At 48.4% G+C, this 25,148-nt stretch overlaps 1 protein-coding gene across 5 annotated transcripts in view; it reads right to left on the bottom strand.

The window, feature by feature from the left end:
* LOC119449458 (trinucleotide repeat-containing gene 18 protein) overlaps window positions 1-25,148 on the bottom strand; it is a 491,760-nt gene that overhangs the window by 3,998 nt on the left and 462,614 nt on the right. For 4 of the 5 annotated variants that reach the window (XM_049665214.1, XM_049665216.1, XM_049665217.1 and 1 more), the window contains 4 exons: window positions 13,238-13,983; window positions 2,103-2,298; window positions 1,291-1,420; window positions 590-907 (listed from right to left, as the gene is read on the bottom strand). In XM_049665214.1, the coding sequence (XP_049521171.1) occupies window positions 590-907; window positions 1,291-1,420; window positions 2,103-2,298; window positions 13,238-13,983 (1,390 nt within the window). The remainder of the gene's footprint in view (window positions 1-589; window positions 908-1,290; window positions 1,421-2,102; window positions 2,299-13,237; window positions 13,984-25,148) is intronic. The other variant, XM_049665215.1, reaches the window with a different exon arrangement.

Below are 25,148 nucleotides of genomic sequence, written 5' to 3'. Positions count from 1 at the left end.
CTATCAAGATCATCGGTCAATTTGATTGACAGAGGAATGATAATAATTACAAACATGCTTTGAGAAATCGCTTCCGGGAAAGTTCATTCTGATGCGTTCACTTTTGTTAAGTATAAAGCCCAATACTATGACATGTCACAGCAGATCCGTTAACGAGGGACCAGCTTTGATTTCCCTATTAAAATACACGATCAACGTGAAAAATGCTTTCGTTAAACAACTGCTAAACCGAATTGATTGACATCTGCTGTACTGAAGTGACAAAAAAGCACGTTTTGCCCGAATGCCGGAATCAGAACTTTAATTTGGGCCATCAGGTTTCCTACAGAATTTACGAAAATTTGACAATTTCAATATAGCTCAGACTGACCGTTTCGCCCATGGCGGACACCTAAATATTTCTCGGCAGCTGGGGAACAATTCAGCCTCGGCCGTTCCCGACTTGTCAATCCCGCAAGTACCAACCAAGAACAACGTTGCTTAGCTCCAGTGATCTGACGACAACCGGCGCGTCGAGCATGACTTGGCCTGACGGGCGAATAAACAAAAAAGGAAACAAAGAAAAGAAAGAAGGTGGGAAGCCACTGACCCTTTCCTGTGCGGTGGGCTCGTCAGCGCCGGCGAGTCCTGCCAGCGCGTTGTGAACGCGTGCGAGGCGGCCAGAGAGGGACAGGATGAGGCTGACGATCTTGTCCAGCTCGTCGACGTGGAGACGGTACTTGTCGCGCTCGGCGGGCCGCGCCAGCTGGTCGACGCGGCTGCCCAGGGCGCGGCCGAGCTGCTCGTTCTGCGAGGCCTCCTCGCGGAGGCTCAGCCGCGCCGAGCGCAGCACGTCCAGCTTGCGCGAGATGCTCGCCATCAGCTCCTCCTGCGCACCGCCGACAAGGACGTCATTACCTGTGCGGTACTGAAGGACGACAGGAAGAGGAGCTAGATGTCTGAGGGGAAAGATCAGTGGTAGGATGATGATGATGATTTGGAGTGTATGGAAAGTCTATAGAATTCTCCCTCCCTCCCTCCTTCTCTTCCTCTGTGCGTGTGTTGAGTATTTAATTTAGAAAGTTGGGCTAGTTGGAAAGATGACGTCATCTGGACAGTTCTAGCGCACTGCAAATAGTGCGATACAGGGAATTAACAGCGCTGGAGGAACGCAGGTCTTCAACTGAATTTACTAGCAAAAATTACAGGTCACGTCCGGTCACAGACAAAAGTACATATCAGGATACAGCCTCCTTAGGAGACTGCCTTTTATTTCTCAACAGAGAATGCGTGCAGCAAGTGCCGACTGACCTTCTTAGCAGTCAGCTCGCTGTCGGAGGTCCACTCCTGCTTGCCGATGTCCGATCCGAACCTGGTCAGAAACTTGGCCTTGGGCTCGGATGTCGTGTAGTAGGCACTGTTCGCGGGAAGGTTCTCGTCCCTGTAAAGCGCGGCAGAGCGAAAACTATAGAAGATCGCCTCTCTGGCTTTCTGTACATGCTCTCTGATTCCGATGGCCTACAATAACGCTGCCACCGAGCATTAGTGCTAAGATGAGATCACATTATACGCACACGTCGGCTGCCTGCGCTAAGCAGTTTGTCAAGAGTTCTAATAGACTTGCGTCAATCTCACAAAGCATAAAAAAAAACCTAATTCCAGTCAGTTAGGTGTCCCTGTTAACGTACAACCGTAGCAGTTGTGACAGTGTCAGCGTTGGATTAAGCAAGACTAGTTCTCTCTATATATGTTAAGTGACGCATAAACACAGCTCCGTACGATAGGGAGCCTACATGCAAGCGCTGTTTGAAAACAGCGCTTGCATGTAGGCTCCCTACCGTACGACTTTTTCTTGCGCCACATTTCGTCTTTTTTTGTCGTAATTATTTCGTTAAAAATTCACTCGCTCCTACATTAATTTCTACTGAAAACTTTCTTCATTCCTCGCATTTTATTATTTATTCCCAGAGTAGATTTTCGCAACACTGTAAATGCATTTATGTCTGTGAGGCCCAACTGGCCATACTTCCGTTTTCTCCTAAAACTGTGGTCATAATTAGAGCGAGCGCTTATCTCGAGCATAGTTCACAAGCTTGCGGTCTTACTGCGCTCGTGTATATTACCTGATCGCGTTGTTCCCTGTGTTGGAGATAAGATATGGTGATGATGAAGCAGTTGGCGGCGGCGAAGGCTGCGGCGACGTGGCCACGGAGCTGCGCCGCCTAGGGAGCGAGGAATCAAGCTGGCCATTTTGGATGGCGTCCACGTCGAACAGGCCTTCCAGGTAATCGGACGTCGTCTTCTGGTTCGGACTGGGCACTGCGCACGACGGAAGCGTAAGAAAGCACCATGAAGATAGTAAATGATTCTAAACGTGCATGATATCAACAGCAATACAGTTTGCTTAACAATGTACAACTACGTGTCGGTTTAAGCCGGTTGGAATACCGAATCCCAGACAAACAGCGCAAAAGAGACTCGAACCGAAGGAACCATTTAAAAAAAAAGTTCCTGTGGTCCATGTTCTTCCTGAGCCGATTATCTATCATGGTATCAGCAGAACTGCAACTGATATGAGTATTTCGGCTTTGTTACTTGTTCTAAGGCATCAAATAATTGTGTCACCGACAACTGTAACAAAAACACACAGCTTTGGCTCAGAGGCTAAACTCTTCCGCTGCTGAGCACAAGGAGAAGGGTACGATTCCCGTACTCTGCGACGTGGCCGTATTTCTATGGGGGCGGAATGCAGAAAAGCTCGAGTACGATTACAGAACCCCAGGTGGTCAAAATACATCCGCAGCCTCCCACTCTCACAGTCTGCATTCTTGCTTTGAGACACTATCAGTCAATAGGCTATCCCCAAACAAAACGTCACTGACAATAGCGTGTGCTTCCGAAAATGAATAAATCTTTCAAGTGGCGGCAAACAATGTCGGACCGTGACTATATGGAGCACGGAAGTAGCCGAGCGGTTTTTGTCAGGAAGGCAACAAAGAGTTCCCGACAACATGACAGGCCCGTACAACGTTCATTTAACGCGGCTGACTGCGTAAGATGCACGCTATTTGACGACGCTGTAGTCCTCGACATCATTTGTGCTAAATACATGCGCGCGAAAGGCCAGTACGCAACAAGAAAGACAAGGAAGCAACTCACGGTCGAGCGCTGCAGCGCGGTATTTAGGCATGACACTATGTCAACTCGCCTAGCTGTCTATTCTTTTTAGCACGCCACCCTCGCAAATATTTTCCTTTGTTAGTTCCCAGGAGGAATCAAAAGAAGCGGGAGAAGAGAATAACAAGCGGCAGCAAAAGAGAAAAGGAATACAGTTAAAAGAGGAGGAAAAGTTCAAAAAAGCGTAGACGTCATGCAGGAACGCAAAGTGAAGAAGACAAGTATGTCGGAGGTCAGTAACCCGAGAAAGGGGTGTTAGACTGGGGAAAAAGTCGAAACGCGGGGATGGGCAGAGAGCGAAATATATAGAGAGGATATGGAGACCGTGGGAATGCAGCCACGTATAGTTTGCAGAAACGCACGCGTCGCGCGTTCGTGCGCGTCGGCCGTGCCCGCGTGGCGCACTTTGTCGTCGCCTGTGACCCGCACCGCGGGCGTCGCCTTCGTCGGCGGCGCGCCGACGTGCCTTGACTGCAGCGGCCTCGAGATAAGCTCTTCAATCGACAACACTGGAAGCTCAGAGAGGCGGAAACACGGTGACTTAACCTAAACGTCATCGTAGACTGTGGGGTCTCACACGCGCTCTTGGGACAAAGGAACGACAACACAGTAGTGCAAACAGTCAAAAAGGGCATTTATTGCATCTTTCATACGCTAATTCATGCTAGCCGAATTACTACCCACAGAACATTCACATGGGCGCGCGACAAATCAAGGAAGTCCGACTCACCGCGACCGGATAGCGAGCGAATATGTTCGCGCCATGCTATGACACCATCGCCTAGTCGTTCACGTGTACGGTCACGCGAACGGTGGCGAGTTCGAACGATCCGTGTTCGTCCATACTGGCGCCCTGCTCCTAGCCTCGCGAGACGGTCTCGCGAAGCGTGGATCGGCGCACGCGCGGAACGTCCACATCGCTCACCGACCCCAACCCGAAAAGGAAGCGTGTTCGACCTTTTGCGTCCAAGTAACCCCGCCGTTAGGAGGCGTTACAGCGCAAAACTAGCGCCATCTCTTGTAATGCGCTGCCGCCGTAACGCCACGCGGGGAAGCCGGATTACAGGAGACGGGAGCCATGCGGGGAAAACAACATCGGGGATGCGTGAGAGTCGCGCATCCCCACAATACACGAATGATCATCTTGTAACTGCAGCGCGCACACGAGAAACGAGGACAAAAAGGTGAAAGCGACAGACAGGCGCTTGTCTGTCCCTTTCACCTTTTTGTCCTCGTTTCTCGTGTGCGCGCTGCAGTTACAAGATGAATAGATACCAACTCGCCCAACTTTCAGTACTTTTACACGAATGATCGTAAACACATATCCACCAACTAGGAATAGAAGTGAGTATGATTGATAAAAAGGCATGGTACACAGATAGCCTCTGTTTCTTCTTTCCCCTCTTTTTTATTTTCTAAATATTTATACCCTTCTTTTCTACCCTTGCCCCAGTACGGAGTAAACAAACCGAGATGGTTAACCTTCATGTCTTTCCTTATTGTTATTTATTTCCCTATCTCTCTCTAATGACCCCATTATAACATTAAAATAAACAAATAAACATTGTAACGAACGAACAAATCTGTAGATTGTGGAATAAGATTGAGAGATAAGGAATACACGCGAAAAGCATAATTATGGAGTAACGCAATAGTCAAAAACGAGTATGCACAAGTGTCTTCTATTTTCAGGTAATAAAGAATTTGACGGAACGTTCCCGCCTAGTCAGGAAAAATAGTTCGAGCGTAAAATTATTTAGTTATCACTGACTAGTGTTCTATTTTCAGCGTTTATAAGCAACAAAAGTCACTTTCTTAGATGTAGGATACGCCCACGTATGCATTTTGATGCGTGTTTTCACGTACAGGGGTCCACTCTTAGTACGAGCACGGTGCCGCGTGGCCATGCTCCGCGGAGCGCCAGCGCACACGGCGCGGCCGCGCATCGAAGCTGAGCGGCGCAGGCGCACAGGTGCTTGGAGGCGGGGCTTCGTGTCATCTGCTAAAGCGCGCGAGCGAGCCGTGTTTGTGCCGTCTGTTGTCTGCTAAAGCACAGCGCGCTCGCGCGCTTTAACAGACGACACGAAGCCCCACCTCTAAACCCCTGTGCGCCTGCGCCGTTTAGCTTCAATGCGCGGCCGCGCCGTGTGCGCTGGCGCTCCGCGGAGCGTGGCCACGCGGCGCCGTGTTCGTACTAAGAGTGGACGACCCTGTACATTGTGTACCTCATGGCTGCGATTCTTATAACTGTACGCCACTTGCTACCCATGCTCCTAATTCACTCTGATCTTCTGCTCCACTATTCTCTGCTCTGTTTCCCCCTTTTTTCACATACAGGCTTCACGATCCGGGCGAAAAGCATACAGCAACTTACACTTGAATGTGCAGTCGAATAAAAGCTACAGATTCAAATACCAACGATCAATGTCATTCCACTTTGGGCGGATAGGTGCTGTCCCCGCGTGGCGTGCGGAAGAAGTCATCAGAAAACAAAACAAGACATTGGGGCGGACGAAGGCCCCGCAAAACGATAGCGACCAGTGATGGATGGCGGAAGCCCGCCACGTCGTTCCTCAGAAGCCGTTGCGAGCCTCTCTTCCACGCCGACCGCCACCCGCTTCCTAGGTCCTCAACCCGAATCGATAGCCGTAGTCGGAAGCGAACTCGTATACAGAGCAGCAAACGTGCTCTTTTCGGGGTATACGCGCAATAGACGCACGCACGCACGCACCGACGCACAAAGGGACGTACTGTACACTGCGTCACTTGAGATATACGTGAATATCTATGGGTGCGCACGCGCGAGCGCCTTGGTCGGTTTCTTTTCCCGCGCAGTGGACGATTCCGTCGTCTCAAGGACTGGGGCAGTGGAATGGGGCGAGGAAGGAACTGCCCAAACGGCAAATGCAGACTTATGCATGAATGATGCGGAGAGGTGGAACGCATAAGAACACTCTTTTGATAGAACACTCAGCCTCTTGCGACCCCCAGCGAGGCGATGACAACGCGCGCTGCTTGAGGCAATGGAACGCTAGCGAAAAAAAAAAAAAAAGAAAAATGGATAGCTGCACAGACATTTAGACATCTCCAGCGCTTAGAGGTGAAAACACACACCTTAGATTAAGAAAAGAGGAGCGAACAAGAAAGACACCAGCCTTCAAATGATTGTACTGCTCCGAAAAATACACCCAGAACGCCACGCGGGGAAAGAGAGAAGGGATTAAATCACAGCGCAAGCGCATGCTATCATTCCTGGTGATAGACCTGGGGGGGTATTCTGTAAGCGTCCACCTTGTGGACGTCCATTTCGTCTGCTGCTGATGAAGTACTGTACTAGACGAGAAACTTAGGCGACTTAAATGGAATTCACGTTTAGGAAAAAAATAACAGCGCTGGGTAGACAAGGACACACAGAAGAACACGTACTGATTGGCTGGGAGCGCCCGCCTCCTTCTGACGTGTACCTCAGCCCAGCCAATCAGAACTTCAGCAGCAGACGACATGGACATGTCCACTATATGTGGACACTTACAGAATACCCCCCAGTAGCATATAACCTTCGACGCAGCTGGTCGTATTCTTTCTTTTTTTCGGACAGATGCGATAGACGCATGCAATAAGCAATATTAAGATTCGTGTATATATCTACATTTCTCTCCTTTGCACTGTCCTTGAAAACGCGTTGCTGTGAAGTAGAGGCGCGCATTGGCATCTCTTGCAGTGGTCTGCCCAGATAACCGGATACCACTAATCATACCGCTTATCGAACCCCAGCGTCCTCCTTTCTGTCGGGTTGATTAACAGAGCAAGAAAAATATCACCCTGTAGCAAGCCTTTCAGCAGAGGGTCTCGTCTTTGTTAGGATCATGACCTTTGTGTAAACGTTGTCTCCAGACACTATCCAGGCTGGGGCATCCCTTGTTCGGCCACTGTTCAGCGCTTTGTCTCGGTCTTTCTAAGAACTTATGTCTAGTTTAGATTCCTATCTTTTTGTCATTTCTTTCTTTGCGGTGTTTATTTTTACCCCTGAGCGCTCGAGAAGTATCAGATGTCTAAGTTCCGACTAGCCCACATTTTTGCCATATGGTAGTTGCATAGGGTAGTTGCAAAGCAAGCCGAAGAAAGGAAGTGCTCTTCTGAAGCCGTTATTGCCATCCGCGTGACCTAAGCAGCGCAGTGGTGCGTATCGCGCAAAGCTTAGAAGGGACTTAGAGCTTAGACGTCCCTGATCCGTGCGCGTACATTCTGTGGGCAATCAATGGCGCAGAGAGAAAGACAGGCTCATGCCCTTTGTCGAGCAATGCAAGAGTAAAACTCTCAAGCATGCTTCACCTTGATATGTATTACAAAAGATTCGTTTCCGATGAATATATTTCTTATTTTGCGAAAACAATAGAACATTAACCAAGCGGTATCGAAATGCATAGTGATCTTGACTGATTATCACAAGTTCGAAGAAGGCGATCCGTGGAAACGGAGAGGCGGGAGACGAGGATGCTACAAAATGTAAAATTAGACCACGTCTAAGTGCGCGCCGCGCATGGCCCCGTAAGTTTTTGCGTGTCTTACTCCCGCTTACTACATTTGAACAGCCTTTGAGCGTGTACGCTAGGCCCGAAGTGTTACATTTATCGTTTACGTCAAGTACACAAACGTTCCAACATACATTCGCGAAGTCATCACACACTCCGCTGTTCTAAAAGAAGCGATCTGATATAAACATGACTGTTCAATCTGTTCCAGACGGAAGGAGCCTTATAGCAACAGAAGTAAAACTGGAAGAGGTCACTTCGTGTCGGCGAGAAAATGTCAGCCCCATCTTTTATCTGCATTTGATTATTTTTGCTCGGACAAACTCCAGAACATGACCTCACAGAGATATAGCGGCGTATATCGTTTGTAAACGGCTCGCGGTCATATTTAGAGCGGCCCCACTGGCCTGACGCTCCTCGGAATACAATATTAATACTTGAAAGGAAAAAAACTAGTATATAGAAACTCGCACATAAACTAGCTAGGAAGCGCAGTTTAGGCTTTCTTTAACTAAAACGGTTTCCGTGCCTTTGAGCAGCTTGAGTTTCTGTAACAAAAGACCACATAGGCGCAATACATGTAGCTTAAGCACAGCCGCGGGGACAAAGCGGGAACGTGCTAACGTAGCTGGAACGAGCAACTAGAGTTTTAGTCCGTCTGCAAACGTATTACAGTTTACAGAATAGTGGAACACCGGATACGCCTGCGGCAGCAAGAGCACCAGTAGCGTTACCTTCTGGCGCTTTCTTCAATTACAACGAGTTAGAAACGTTTTTTTTTGTGTTTCGTCACTGTCCTCGCACGAGGAAGAAATAATAGCGAGAGAAATCGATTATGTGGTAATGATTGCTGCTGCCAACCACTTTGCGCCCTCACATAGGTCAGCGTCACACGAAGGCGCCACGAGCATTGCTGCCATAAATGCCGTACGACCCAGCAAGACCATTAGGGAACGTCCACCTTCCAGGAATGCTGGGATTAAAAGCGGCCGGGTGTTAGCTGGTCAGCAGTCGAGATGAGCAAAAGATGGCAAGAGTATTGGTGGCAAAAAAAAAAAAAGCAGAGAAGGAGAGAAGAGCTTGACACTACCGGAATCATTGCAGGCATAAGTAACTGTGCAATATAGGGACTGACGTTTCAATGAAGATAAAAAAAGATCAAGGAGATAAGAGCAAAATGCTAGACTGCTATGCGTGTATATAATACCTGATTAGCGCAAGCAGACTAGGTGACTACTTGTCGCTGGACCCGTTTCGAAGAGGATACCAATGGAAATGACCACCATCACGACGGCCGCTTGTGTGTTTTCATCACGCGGCCGTGGCTGCACACGTCTGGGTCACCGTATGTGTGTCTCCGGTGTTTCAGTAGTATTGCGTAGGCGATGATACATTTAAGGCCAGGCAAATACTCTCTAATTTTGCTCATGCGTGCATTTTTCCCGTGGGAAAAATGCAGCGCTGTGTGGAGAGACGAGTTGAAAAAAGAGTGTATGCACATATCTGGAGGTTTCTTTGGGAAACAGAGATGGGGAAACCGTGAGAAGTTCCAATGTTTTCAACAGTGTCCGTTTAGTCTTATAGTTAGACGGCAGGAATCCAGTCGTCGAAAGACGTCCCCGTCATGGGAGACGGCTCATCGCCAAGTGTCTCCAGTCCAGCGCACTCCCACTCGAGCTGATGCACGTTACGGGCTGCGTCAACGGGCTATGCACAACAGGCGGCGGTTGCCGCGAGCCGCCTAAGTCGTTGCGCTGACGTCGCCACTTTCATAACGCGACAAGGCGCGCATTCAGAATAGTAATTACTGCACGTGAAAGCGATTCAGGGCGTGTTGCGGCGTGACAGAACTTTTCTGTGCTACCTTTGGGGTTGCGTACGGATTAAACGTTTCATTTTAATACGTTCCGCAAAATACGCTGACGCCTTCAGCCGTCATATATAGTACATATACGCTAGAACGCTCGTCACTCTCCTCTCTCTTCAACATCGTATTTCTTTTATTTAATTCGAAGGATTTACAACAAGCTCTCAAAGACAATGTTGTAGTTTGTGCGCGATTCAGAGTTGTCCGTCGCGGTACGGAAAAGGGAAACCGAAACAGGAGCGCGGCCGATCGACACGGATGGGCGTAGAAACACGGCATTTACAAACATCTCCCCCCCCCCCCCCCCCCCCTTTTTTTTTTTTCTGCGTCATGCGCATACCTTTCGGCTCTAGCCTCCATCGTTGCATCATCGCCTCCACCACTGCGAGCAGGAATCGATGCACACTGGAATAAGTTCGCGCCGTCTTTGAAGCTGCTCCCTCTGTCCTGGGTTACCGTGATCGAGCGTGACGCCAAGGAGAGGTTCGGCCACGCGTTTCTGGCGCAGTCGTCGAGGCGGGCCGGAGAAACTCAAGCTCGTCGCATAAGGAGACAACGCGACTACTGCTCAGAAGTATCTTGATGCAGCCATCCATGTCCTTCTACCTATCATATCTTACTGTCGGTTTTATCAATCATCCCTTGAGGTAGGTATTCATGAAGGACCAGTCAGTCTATACGCGTCGTACGCTTATCCATTGTCATACAATGCGCGATACGCGCTACGATAAATACGATAAAATGATACGATAAAATGACGTGGCGACCGTGGTTCACTTGATAAGAGCAAATAGTGCGATTTGTAAACGTCTTGGATAGGAGAAGGAGTGCGTGTTCTGATATCACGTGCACGCGGCAGTACCGAAAGCGCCACACTTCCGCGGGTCTCTTATCAACGCATGGTTTTCGCTTGACCCTGTTTCGCGAATGAGGTCATCAAAACGCTCATGCATTCCGTTATCTAGCAGGTGGTATACGATCACTCCCGGGCCAAAGCAAAAAGACTGAGTACGTTTCTTCCATGAGTGACATACGATAAATTTCATTTTACTTGTTTTCTGCTCTACAAACGTCTATGATCTGTCTCTGTATTTCTTATGTCTCTTCTTGGCACAACGGATAAGCAGTACAGGACAAACGCGCCAAGTTGCGGCCTATCTTTTCTTTCGAACCTGACAGTGCATTATCACTCCATTGTTTCGCTATTCGGCAAGCCTGTATTCGGAGCATGCAAGTGTGTGGGAACAGTGCCTCTGACGACGCTGGATTACAAAGTTCGACGAACGCGGTTCGCCGACTGAGAGTGACCACACCAGGAACATCTGCCTCGTTCCTTCTCTTTTTTTCGACAGATATAATGTCAGTGTTATCTCTGCGAACTCTCGGCGTCCCAAATTCCACGGACGCATTCGCTTACACGACTGACGCCACAAGTGTGAGAGAATGGTGGCGAGGTTTCTAGCGACCGCGGTGCCGCAACAGCGGCCCATACGGCACCGCCAGCGCGCTCAATTTATCGCGGCCGAAAACTGGTACGTAACAAGCAACGCGGGGGTCGAAAACGAGAGATTTGATGGCGCGCGATAGAGGCCATGGGACGACGACGACGACCCACTTTCCTCCGGCAGCGACCGTCCGCGGTGACATCTAGAGAAAGCCCCTTCCCTCCCCCATCACCTCGCAGAAGAGACACGGACCGCTTCCTCTTGCGTTTGTTCTGCGCCTATATGTGACGCGCAGCTCCGGCCGAGCGTTCCTTTGAAGGCACGCTCTATTTATACCGACACGGTCAGCGCGACGCCTAGGAGGCTTACTCTCGATAACAGTTTCTTTCTCTGCTTTAGTGACGACGACAAAAAGGCGTGCATAAGGCACTGCTGTAATCACGAGCTCTGTTCGATTCCGCGCGGACATGCGTTGGAATGCGTCCCGCGGAGATAAAACAATGACGGAGCGAAAGGTAAAAGCAGGTACCGGCCGAGAACGGCCCTCTTATGGGGGCCACGGAATTTTTCCATTAACAAGCTCAGCTTATGTGCGGGGGACCTTGAGAGCGAGAGCGCTGGTTTCTCGATGTTAAGCGCTGCCGTGCAAGTCGTGCAGAAACGGTACGATTGTCCGCTGCCGTTCGCATGCATTGGTTCGTGTATTACGTGGCCCCAGGAATGAATTAGATCAGAGCTGCGGCGGAAGTTAGTGCCGGATCCGGTCGTCGAAGTATAGCGGCCCGCAAGGCCAGCGGCGTTCCATTTATACTTGGCGCAAGTGCTTTGGAAATGCCTGTTCGCGTTAGGAACGCTATGGTCAAATACTTTTCATGAGTATCAATAAGTGAATTTCGCAGAGGAAGCATAATGCGGGCATGGAACTGAACGTACCGCATTTGCTTCGCTAAACTCGTAGCTTGCAATATTGATATCTCGGTAGGGAGAGTATATATCAGCTGGCCAATGAAGAAGAAGGAAAAAAAGGAGCACAGAGATAGGGCACATAAGGGTACAAAGAAGTGAGAAAATCTGAAGATGACAAGCGCTATCGCACCGACTACGGTAACCCTCACTATTGCAACCTACCTGGCTTTTCATGCGAAAAAAAGAGAAAGCAAGGAACAATAACACAACAGAAACGGAGAACCAGAGAAAAGGGAGCACTGCATGCGAACAACCACAGAAACCAGGTTAATTATTATTATACGCTCATCATTAGTCAAGGATAAATTACATTAATTGTTTCAAAGAAAAAAAAAACGGGGAAAAAAGACTACGGCGCGGATTCTGACCAGTACTGTTGACGCGAACCAAGTATACCGGCGTTAGCCAATGTGCGAATGCATTTTCAGTACGTTGTGAAAATGCTTGAGAACCGTTAGTGCTTTTATTCACATCAACGGGTACGTCTACGCTTAGCGAGTGCACCCTGCATCCTACCATTCTCCGCTCATGACTCGACGCTGCTGCTTCGTTTAGTAACTTAAGTTTTGCGAGTAATGCATTCAGTTACAACACATTGTTTGCAAAGGTAATGTGACTCTATATTGAAGCGTGCATGCCACTTGGTGCGCTTAATCAGCAACGCGTAGAATAGTTATATGGACTCCTCCCACAAGCAACGTTCTTGGATGTCGCCGCACCAAGCAAAGGATTTTTTTTATCTATAGGCGTACGCAATATTTGGCAATTCCTGAAATCAACGGACACGAGTGCACGATTACAGACACGCTGCGCCTTCTAGCGCAGGCGACGAATCTGAACTCATGTTTTCTCTCTCTTCACTTTCATTCCGCCCTTCCCCTCCCCATCTCTAGGGTAGCCAACCGGACGAAATGTTGTCAACCTCTTTGCATTTGGTTCCTTCCTCTCTCTGTATTTTGTTACAGACTCTCACTACGAAGAGGACGAGCAATCCGACTAACTTTTGAACATCGGCAAAACGTGATTTCAAGAGTTGCACAATACCGCAGGATTGTGTTCACTTGGGCTGGTTGGTAACCGGCTCATAGCGAAAAAAAAAAAAAAAAAAGAGGGGGGGGGGGGATAACGGGCGAAGACTTCGTTTTGTCTCTTTCGTGTCCTCTTCGCTTTTTGTCTGTTCACCATAGGCCCAATATCGGCTTCGTAATGTGTCCAACGACCTTAGAATCAACGCCGGGTCGATCACGGGGTAGATCAACGCGCGTACTCACCGAGCAGGGATCGCAGCGCAGCGTCCCCGTACCGGGAGGCGAAGTCCTGCGACAGGCGCTCGCACTCCAGCTCCTCCTGGCTCTTGGGGGAGGCCCGCCGCAGTTGGACCGCAGAGCACCACTCGTCGTCGGGTCCCGTCTGGGTTGCAGAGTTGGTGCGGCGGCACGCCGCCGAACTGGCGCTCGTCGTACTCGCGCTCGTCGTGGTCGATGATGAGCACGTAGTCGTCCAGTGTTCGTGGCAACCGTTGCACGCCACCTGCTCGCCACCAGCGGTCGAAAGCGGCACGTTGTTGTTGGCGTTGTTGTTGTTGCCGCCGCCGACGTTGCCGCCAACAGTGGCGGTACCTGTGCTGGTGGTGGCAGTGGTGCTTGTCGAGCTGTTGTTGTTCAAACAGTCGACGGGCTCGCACTGAGGCGCCGCGACCTTCGCCGACGAGGAGTCCTGACTAGAGGCCGCCGTCGTCGTCCCGGACTGAGGAGCTGCGGCGCCCGGAGAGGGCCACGAGTGCGGCGGGAAGCTAAGCGGCGACGAAGGACAGGACGATGAGGACGACTCGGAGCTCGCCTCTTCCGAGGTGAACTCAGAGCCCTGGTCCGAGCCCGGACACGATTCGGGGCCCGAGTCGGCAGCTTCTCCGCCGCCTCCGCTTCCGTGGTAACTGCGCCGGTAGTTGCCTTGGAAGCCCTGGCGACCCGGCTTCCGCTCGGTCCGATACCACATGTACGAGTCTTTGGGGTACACCCTGCACGAGATGAAAAGGCAGAAAGTGGTCAGGGCGATACACGGTGATTGCTAAAGAAGCTTGGTAAGTGCGCCGCATATGAACGTTATCTGAATCCTTTGCTGTTATTTTTTACTGCAAATTTTGTCTCTCTTTTCGTGTCACTTCCTGGCCTGCCTTCGCCTTTCGTTGAATATAGCTTGTCAAAGGCATAGATATACTGTAAGACCACGTTATTTATTTCATTAAATATACATTTAACAGCGTTTTAAGTGCCGTATAATCTGGTTACTAAGTGAAAAAAAAAAAAAAAGCTTTCCCCGTTGCTTTCCGTCCACGTAAAAATATAGATCACAGGAGAACACACAAGCCATGAGCCAGGTTGACGGGTATGCATCAATAATGTAAGCAAGATAACCAGTATGAAAGCTTATCCTGCGTATCGCAAGAGAACCTCAGTTTACCTATGAAAACAACAGGGTTAATTAGAAAGATAGCGGTGCATATGAAACTTTAGGCATAGTACTGTACTGCATATCACGCACGAAGGCACTAACATGCCGTAAAATTATAAAAAAAGGTATTTCCTAGGTTCTAGTGAAGTTACAAGTGCCAATCAAAAGTTGAAAAGTGAAGAAGCATAAAAAAAAAAAGGAGAACCCCAATTCGCATAAGACACGCAGACGGTCAGTTAGAACGAAAGAATCGATTCTGCCGAAAAAGCACGCCGAGTTGGCTGGGCTCAAACAAGATGAAAGATGCCAAAGTGGAACACAGCTTTAGGACGTTCTTATCATTTTACCTACACTGCCCATGTCATCACTTTGTAGTACCCCGCTACTACATTATACAATCCGACAGCATAGCACGATGAAACATAATTAGCTTTTGCCAATTCCTATACATCTACTTAGGCGGCGTGTCCCCCGCGGGATGCTTTCATCGCACATTGTGTTTGTGCGGCGTAGGCGTGGCGTGAAAACAAACCAGGAAAGGCAGTCCTTGGTAAACAAAACTTGGGGCCCCATTAGTATGCGTGTACGCAATGTCGACTACTGTGCCTCGGTATACACAGTAGAGGTTCCACTCACTATAGGACGTACAATACGTCATCATTTGAACAAAGCGGAACGCAGTCGGTAGATTTCGAGGAACAGGGGTCTCTTGACGGAAGAACAATGTGATGGCATGCACGACATAAAATGGCGTAATGTATTTTGCGAAGTGATGAGAGGCAACGCAAGATAACGAATTTTAGCAAAGGTACCTGAGAGGCCCGTCGCCAGAACGTTTTCAATTGAACAAGCAGCTTTGAACCACACATTAGGTGACGAGGAAAACACACACACACACACACACACACACACACACACACACACACACACACACACACACACACACACACACACACACACACACACACACACACACACACACACACACACACACACACACACACACACACACACACGCACGCACACACACACACACACACGCGCAAGCACGCACGCACGCACCTCGCGGTGCTCCCGTAATTCAAAGCACGACATGAAATCACCACGAACTAATTTTAGGCACGTGCTTCCACAATAGCCGACATTGTACGTTATCGCGAATACGAGGAGAGAAGGCCGTGAAGCGAAGCGATATAGCTTGCAGGGAATTCCGCTTATGCAGGTATACATTACTTGAAAAATTCCAAGAAGTGAAACTGATGCGACGGCAAATTAGTTTCGGGAACGCTGAACTACGGGCGCCACCGCACCTTTTGTTCGTTCAACAGGCGAATCCATCACAAAAAGTTCTTTTGTGCGCAGTGGGCGGGCGTACTGGCATAAAAAAAAAAAAAAAAAGACGAGAATTAAACCGCGACAAGGGTACATTCATTGACGAAAATGCGCACCGCAAGGTCAGCAACTTTTTTCTCGAACCTTCGCGCGTAATTGCGCAAACCAGAAGTAAAAACTTCCAAGAAATAAGCGCTCCCTGACAGAGTGCGAAAGGCACATGCCGTCGCAGCAGCAGGATACGTGCGCTAATGTGCCGACGTCGTCGTCGTCGTCGAGGCCTTCGCGACAAAGGGGCTCCCCTGAGGTACAAGAAGGAGCATTCGGGCAGGTTAAATTATTCCGCGAGAGGCCGCCCGTTCCCTACCGACGACACGCGGCACGTGGATTCCCGTTGCAGTACATCCCTCTTTCTGCAACATCTGTATCTCTTTGACGGTGCCGAAGCGTGAGAAGCACGACATTCAGAGGGGGAAGAAAGGAAAGAAATATGGAGAAATTTAACTTGGATATTGCGCGGGTTTCAACGAAACTCAGATCCTTCTGTTTGAATACGTTCTAAGTGCACGCGAAAGAGACGGTTGAAGACATTTGAAAAACGTTGCCCGAACGTGACGCAGTGAACTCTTTTGCGGACTTCTGTTTCCGCTTGCCACTGGGCGTTTGGAAATGATTTGGAGGGAGGAGTCCTCGTCACACCGTAACACGCAAATCATGCGTTAAGAGCGCCACGTTTCTATTATTACACGTTAACAGAATCCGAGAATTCAATTAGGGCCGTTCGAAGGCAGACAAGAACGATAGAGAGGCAGGACGAAAGAAAGTGTTACATACAGGGTGTTCATTTTTAAGTTTTACGGAGTTTTTAGAAATCGCCTGTGGCAGGTATAGCATAGTTCTTATCATTGAGCTGCGTTATTCGATGAGGCGGACATTAGTAGCACGAGAAATCGAAACACATATTCAACTAATTAACAAAAATTCACTAATTAACTTCTTAGTTAAGTACTTTACGACACATATTGAAATTCACGAATTGTAGCCGGTGAGCTTGTTAGGCGTGTCCACTTGGAATGAATTTCCAGAATAACACCAGTTTGGAGATATGCGCCACCAAACTCGCTGTAAAAATACACTGTTGTTCCATTACTTTTTTTTTTTTTTTTTTTTTTTTAACCAAAATGCTGTTTTATACATTGAAGCACAAAAGTAACTGGAACGCCCATGTATTTCGTCCCACACTTTGGGAAATAATATCTCGAAACTGGTGTCATCCTGGAAATTCATTCCGAGGGAATGCGTCTTAGAAACTCACCGGCTACAATTCGTAAATTGCGATATGTGTCGTAAAGTAATTAACTAAGAAGTTCATTAGTCAATTTTTGTTAACTAGTTGAATATGTGTTTCGATTTCTCGTGCTACTAATGTCCGCCTCTTCGAATAACCCAGCTCAACGATAAGAATTATGCTACCTGCCACAGGCGATATTTAAAAATGCCGTAAAACTTAAGAATGAACACCCGGTATACTGGGTGAAATGCCGTGTTCGTCGTCGTTTGTGCATGCTGTTATGACGACCGACACGCGCAGGTAAACCTCTCGTTTCACCTTCTGACCGTTCTTTCATTTCATTTTTTTTTCCATTATACTAGGTATAGCAATACGCCTTGCTGCCTTCAAGGTATGGACATAAAAATTATTGAAGAGCGTGTATAGAAGGTATATTACAATTGAAAACTGAGCTACTTCGTAAGCACGCACCTTTCTGTACGTGCAGCGCTTACATAGACGAGGACTAAGAGAAGAAACGTGTCCTGTGTCTTTCTTCTCTTCGTCCTCGTTTTTGTGAGCGCTGCACTTACAGAAATAAGGGCGCATAAGGGCGGTTGCTAGCTCTCCTAAAACCAACGCACAACGAATTGATAGTATATAATAAAGAAAAACGCCGAGGTATTCTGGGAATGCAAGCCGTTTCGAAAATCCCTCTTAATAGAAAAATGCGACGAACAACATTACAAAGACACCTTAAGTGATACTTTCGTTTCATAAGTTGTTCGGCAGCTTAACCCATCAGAATTAGCTCACATAAACTACCGTACAAGGTCGACTTCAACTTGTACAAAAACCGTATTGTTCGTCGCTTTTATTTCGCCTGGGAAGCCATCGAAGTTAAATTCCAGCGAATTCACAACGACCGGGCAAGAAAAGAACAAGAAGAGTTTGTTGACGCGGCCGAGTTGACAACGAGGTCCTGCTGCTGCCCAGGCGGTGGCTGCAGCTGGAGAATATCCAGAGCCCAGATGACACCATAAAGTTGTCTAAAAAAATTACTATGGCGAACTACTGCGCTGCGATCGTTTGGCTAAAGCGGGCATGATGGGGTACGTGCACTTGTCTAATCTAAGTGCTTATCGCCTCAGATCGTTCTTGTGGCTTTATTTATTGCGCTTTACCTTTGTAAATTTTCAATAAATCATAGTCTTCTAAGCTCATTCCGGCAACAGGGCTTTGCGCACATGCAAAACCACTTGCGAAGTGCTGCATTTATAACGCAATATTTCATTGAAGTTTCTTCTAGCGTAGGAAACTACGGTTGAAACGAGAGCGAGAAAACACGCGCGGAAGGGGATGAGTACGGAGAGAGAGATGAGTGACGGTTCCCGCCAATCTGGCCAGGTCGTAGGTTCGACGCTCGGTGGAATGGCCGCGAGCCGATGCTAGCCAGTCACTCGAGGGCGTCCGCGGGGTATACCCAGCATAGTGCCCATGCCCTCCCAGCGGGAAGCCCCGCTTTTTAGACGCAGCCAAGAACGTCGGCTCGCCGCGCAATGCTGAGCTGCTCCCGTAGTCCGGCCCTGCTCGCTATATAGCTTTCATCCGGGCTGCAGGCACTGCGAGGGCTTCCGCCACTACGCACATATACATACGTCTTTGGTGCGTGCGTGCGTGGTGCGGCGGTCGGGCAAGGAAAGCAAGCACGGGGCCGTTCGCTCTTGCTCGTACCGCGGCCATTTCTCTCTCTCTCTCCTGCTCTTTCTATCTCGCGTGAAAGGGGCTTTGCAGACATTCCAGCGTTGCGCAGAAGGGACCCTTCCGGTTTCGGCCCGCGCACCCACGCGGACGCGTTCAGGTGAGCGTACGGACGCGGAAAGGGAGCCGGCCCCGACTTGTAGTGGCCATAGCCCCGGCCGTTCCTTTCTTACTATTTCTCTTTGGCCGAAGAAGCCCTTGACCACGAACGGAGGAAGCCGTACGCGTATGTGAGCGCTGTACGCGGCGAAGGCGAAACAGCCTTGGCGATGTACACGTGCTCACTCGACGCCGAGCGTGACTGTACGAAACGGACGTGAAACAGCCCGGAAGATGGAGGACTGCTGAAAAAAAAAAAAAAGAAAAGAAAAAAAAAAAAGGTGGGGGGGATGGATCGTCTCGCGTCGAGCGCCTGTGCACAGTTTGGAGCGGGATTTCGCTGGGAGTGATGAAATCGCACCCACGTTGTGTGCGTTGCGGCACGCCAGCTGGATATGGAGCTGCGATTGCAGCAATGAAGACCATTCTTTCGTTTGTGTTACCTTTACATCTTTTTTCTCTCTCCCTCTTTAGTTCCTGCGTTCAAGCAGGAGCCCTCTCATATTATACTACATTTCACAATAACCTGGCACTGGAGTGAAGCTGCACATGGCGTGAGCAAGTAAAAAGCGCGATCGTGCCCGCGCATGTTCCTCTACGCTGCGTGTGTCCATTCGCACCGAAGTGCCATCTGCCCAGTCTCGAGCAGACGACGACGCCCCGACGTCTACTAGAGACAGCGACAACACAAGCGCTGACCAGTGTCAACTAACCTCCATTGAGAGTCAGGCGCTTGTGTTTCGTTCCGTTCTCATCCGCCGTTTTATATCGCGATGTGCTTACACCTAAAGGGACCTTAGTTACAACACGACAGTCTCGAACACAGTCCCGAGCACCAGAGTGCGCCTCGTAGCTTTCACTACAATGCCAAATAATCGTGAAACGCAGTGAATCGTGAACTACTTGGGGAACGCACGGTGTTACATTTGCCTTATTGCTCTAGTCTGCTTCTTATTGTGTTACGAACGTGTACACAAGCAATAGTGGAACCTACTATGCTATCCTCACCATCACTCCTCATACCCCTCCGTTTCTCCTCTCCCCTCTGAGAAGAGTAGCAGGCTAGGGGATATTATTTCTTCAATAATTGCTCCTCTCTCACTCGGGGGTAAAATGACTGCCAAATTATTTATCTTCTTCTCATCCCTCAGTAACTGACTGTCCGCTAGCTCTCCTCGCTACCCTCCACCCCTCCTTTTTCCTCCCAGGATGTAATACTTTCACCAAACACATAATGATAAAGAAAAGAGTGATGGAAAAGGCATCGTCTCAATCCATTTGAGCCACACGAAAAGAAGAGACAATAAATGATGAGTCGATGCCCATTTTCAAAACACCAACGGCGCTAATGACCAGATAGAAAGAATAGTATAAACCACGTTTCGACGGTTACACTGCTCATCGCCGAAAGTCCCACCAATGGTAAATACTAAATAAGAAAGCATTAAAGTCCGATCAGCAGAAGTCGGGTAATCCCATTTGACAGCGCGTCGTTCGGTATTTACCGGCCTTTATGCAAATACCTCGCGATCATGCGGTAGCACCCTATAATAACAATAAGAAAGAAAAATAAGTCTTGACCCCCATGGTTCACTGGTAGAAGCGGGCAATGGCGCGCGGCGATTAGGAGCTGTTCGACACCCGCAAAGAGGATTAGAGCGAATTACGGGCCCTTCATCTACATAGCCACACAAAGAGAAGCTCTCAGTAGAGGTCCTCTTTGGCGCTAACCTGTTCGTGTCGTCAACGTCGGCCTTCCCATCATCGTTCGAGACCATCGAGACTGGGGTGGCTTAGGTATATTAAAGGGACACTAAAGATAGAAATAAGTTGAGCTCTATTAAAAAAAGCTACCTTTCTACAATACTTAAGAGGTCCCCGTTACCGTGAGACGAGGCATGGTGAATAAGAAAAGACACAAGAACGCAAGGCGGGTGGCGACGCCTCCTTGAGGTTCCCGCACCAATACGCTGTGACGTCATGGACTTAGACGCTGTCTGTTCGGGCCTCTTAAATAGTTTTGCGGGTAAAGGTGGACTACGCTTTATTCCAAGGGGCCAGAGATTGAAACTAGCAAGTTTTGAGGAAACTTACTGCTCTACAACAGACCAAAGGCGACAAAATATACATTGAAGTACATGACGTCGCACTGACGCTGCGGTTTCGGTGCCAAATTCAAGAGATGGTAGCTTGGCCTTCACTTTATTTTCTAGCAATCAAACTCTTGCCGCGAATTTAACGAAAACCGAGTTTTTAAAGAATATTTTATGAGTTTAGTTTAAGCTGATTTGGTGTTTCTCTTTAGTGTACCTTTAAAACTTTACGCAGCTGTATTTATTGGGACCAGCTCCTATTGACCCTTTTCGCGGAGCAGTTTGTTTTAGAGAAACGAGATGGCGCTCACGGCGGCGCGCCATACCTCTCCTCAGCGACCGCGCACGAATACGAAACCAATACCGCTTCTGCCTTGCTTCTGTGCGATCAGCTGTCGGAAAAGCAACTGAGTTTTCTCTAACACACTGTGCTCAGATCATGCTAAATTGAATCATGTGGATTGAAGACGTGTGCAGTAGTTTGCTGCAAAAATAGGAACTGGCATGTTAATGAATAGAATGAATCTGTGTGGACAAGTTCGCGGGCCGCTGCTGCAACTGTCCGAACGTCTTACCAGCGCTTCGTGATGTACCGGTTTCCTCGAGGATACAGAAATTCGCTCATCCGCCAGCCTTGTATCGCTAACCTTCAAAGAAAGGGCTTCATCCCCAGAACGTCGGCAAGAGTGAGTACCACTCGTTAAACAATGACAAAGGGAGTAGCGCCGCCTCTTGTCATAGTAAGTTTCGCGCACGTGATCTATACAAATCTGTCCCAAATGGTGGCAAGAAAACTTACGCCCACTCTATCGCCGACGTGTCAAGAATAAGTGAATGGACACACACTTGAATATATGCGCACTGTATACGCACAATAAATGATGGACTACACCTATGGCGCATGAATGGTCGAAGCTGAATGTTTCGTGATGGTCCACAAGAGTAAGCGAGTTACTAGCTGTAAGATATATTTTCTACAAGGTATTACAATGTACAAAACAGCTACGTTTCAAGCCTTGTGTGCAACAAGAACAAATCTATCGGAACTGAGCACACCCGCGAGCGATTAGGCAGAAAATAATAAGATAGTGGCCGCTCCGAGGAACTTCACTGAGTCAGAAACTGACAAGCCACTGCTTCAAAATACTTGCCGAATAAAGAACAAAGAGCAAAAGACACTAATCCTGACTGAATTCATAATCGAAAATCTTGCATAGCTTGGAATACATATTTAGCCCCGCTTTTAGAACAAGCACCATATACGCTGCTTGCGCCGTTTGGACATAGCTTAATCAGTTCCGAAAGCGCTTTTACATGTTCTCTGAAGCTGTGATCAAAGCTTCGTGTCGTCCACCTAGTCACCGTCTACGATATTTCCGAAAACAGAGGTTTTCTAAGCCGCGCCGGCGTCATACACTTCCATTGTAAACAAGGAGGCAACGGAGGCAGTTGAGGCAAGCAATGGACGCGTCACCACGTGATCAAACATGGCAGCGCCCACGGGATCGCTGCGAAAAGGGTCAATACAATTATCCGTTTTACCCGTTTCCCTTATCTTCAGCCTACTTTTTCCTATTCGCTTAGGCGCCTCGTCCCAGAGGTGAGAGTGAGCTATGTAAACGAGGAAAGCGGTCGTCGCCTTGACGAGGACAAGTCCCGTATAGTGGAAGCGTTGGCTGTACGTGATATTCCGCTTGTTCGCCTATACTGTGGTCTTTTCGTTCACTTTCATTTGCATTTTCTTATCATTCTTACATGTAGATTAAAATTAACAGTTGATTTCACATATAATTTCCCTGTATGCATTGTCTGTATGCTTCATATAACTGTAACTAACAAACAATCCTGATTTTTCTCGCTCGACCATACGTATATACTGTTTCACGGAGCCAAGTTTAGTATAACAGTATATCTCTTTATACCCACTGAGAGGTTCGACGCTTTAAGAAACATTACTTCGTTTCGCTCATAACCTGCAGCCCGCGTGCATTTATTAATATGGTGTCACTTTCGTTTTAGCAAGCTCATACTTTCGCTCTTGCATTTTTTTCTGCAGTTTTTGTGCAACGTAATGTCACTGCCGAACGGGAAGACGCGAAATTTATGAGCACTGCAGAGTATGTATATGTAATTAAACATGCATCAAGTTCAATCCACATTCGCGAAAAAAGTGAGCCACATCATTCGAACACTGGACGAGAGCTTTCCGGCCAGTTCACCTGGAAAGTGGTACGGCTGAATACGCCGGCAAAGAACTGTAGCTTTGAGGAAACGAGAGAGTAAACAAATACTTGACACTAAATTTGAGAGTCAGATCAGGACTTCCGTGTTTATCGTCCCCTGAGCGTGCAAACTGTTCTGAAAGCAGCGACAAGATAGACAGAGAGAGAGAAAAGTGCTAGACTAAAGGTGCATACCATAAATGATTGAATTAGTTAGTGCCTCGTCGCTGAGCGCTTTCTGTAGGGCTGTGAATCAACTACCTACCGCGTGGAGTTCACTACATACTTGAAGTAACGAGCGAGACGCATAGCCGACCACCCAGACTTAGCCGGGTATCGAAAAGTAAGAACTTCGTGGTAACTGAACAAGAATGCGCACTGCCTTTTTTTTATGACGTTAAGTTTATGTGTAGCAGCGTGATAGAATAGAGTCAAAGCGCCGTACGCGACACGTGCAAGTAACAACACACACACACGCGCGCGCACGCACTCACGCTGGGAAACAAGATTTTGGGTCTGGAAAACGACAATAGAGGCGCAGTTTTTTTTTTTTCTTTTTCGTTCTTGGGACATTCGGAATCTGATTAAGAGTGCCTCGTCGGCTTGATCCAAGAGGACGAAAATCAGCTGACATTTTGATTGTTTGAATGTATCAACATCAACACGTCCTCATCCCCGGATAGTAAACGTGACCTGCGCCTAGTTGCCCTTCTCGTCTTTCCTCTCTACCTTTATTCTCTCTCTCTTTCTTTTTCTGGGAAGACAAGAAAGGTCAGTCTTATTATCACTTCGTTTATTTTTTTCCGGACAACGAAATAGAAAGTATCTCGTAAATGCCGACATATGCGCATCCAGGCTCAGTGTCAAAGGCGCATCAGGGACCGCGAGCATCAGCGCTCAGAGAGCGAGGTCAGCCAGTTCGACCTCTCGGTTAAAAGAAAAATAACCTCGTCCCACAGTCTTACGAGTGCCACTCGCGAGTGTGTCTGCCGGTTTTCCAAGATGACTGCGGCAAACGCTCAATTATGCGGCCTGTCGGAATGCGACACGAGGTTCCCAGCCTGTTCGGGATGGCAGCGGGTGTCTCTCTGGAATGTTCCGGCTAGAACACCGCTGCACTGAACTGCCTGGTGCATGCGAGGTGGCAAGTTCTAAGAGCATGTGGGAGCGGCTCGCTGACCCAAGTGGCAATCGGCTCGGACAGGTTCCTTCCTGCGCTCGGGGCCAAGAGAGACGGGTCCAGTAATGGGCCTCGCCCCGGGGTTTCTCACTGTGTCACGGCCGCGTCCTGCCTCTTTCTTGTTACTTCCTCGGCCGCCGAAGAAGAGAGAACCTTCGTGACCGAGCTTCGGACGGAGAACGGCCACACGAAGGCGTTAGCGCGTCAAAGATGCGCCGCATGCGGTTTCAACCTGATTTAAAGTTACGTTACACCAGGTGTTTCTGCGATAGCTTAAGAAACGTTTAAAACTCATCTATGGCAGATAGTAGAATTCTAGCCCTTGAGCTGGTTCACTAGAAGAGGCGGAAATTATTTGCACGATAAATCGAAATGCGCAATCGAGTAATTAACAACACTTCAATAATTACGTTTTTAACTAATTACCTTACGACACATTGCAATTTAGAAATTGTATCCGGTGACACTGAAGGTCATTTTCACTTGAAAATAATTATGTGGATGACACCATTTTCGAGAAATATGCGCCATCAAATGTGCGGTAAAAATGCACTGTCGTTTCACTTACGTTTTTATCAAAACGCCGTTTTATGCAGTGAAGGACAAAAGTAACTGGAACGCCAATGCATTTCTTCACAAAGATTCGCGAATGAATACCTAGAAGCAGGTGTCATGCTGAGAATTTGTTCGCCATCTCAGAGAGAGAGTGAAAGGCAAAGGAAAGACAGGGAGGTTAACCAGAGAATATCTCCGGTTGGCTACCCTGTACGGGAG

This window comes from Dermacentor silvarum, chromosome 4 (genome assembly GCF_013339745.2).
Source record: "Dermacentor silvarum isolate Dsil-2018 chromosome 4, BIME_Dsil_1.4, whole genome shotgun sequence".
NCBI lineage: Eukaryota > Metazoa > Arthropoda > Arachnida > Ixodida > Ixodidae > Dermacentor > Dermacentor silvarum.
The sequence above is the reverse complement of the archived record's forward strand: the minus strand, read 5'-3'. Positions and strand labels throughout refer to the sequence as shown.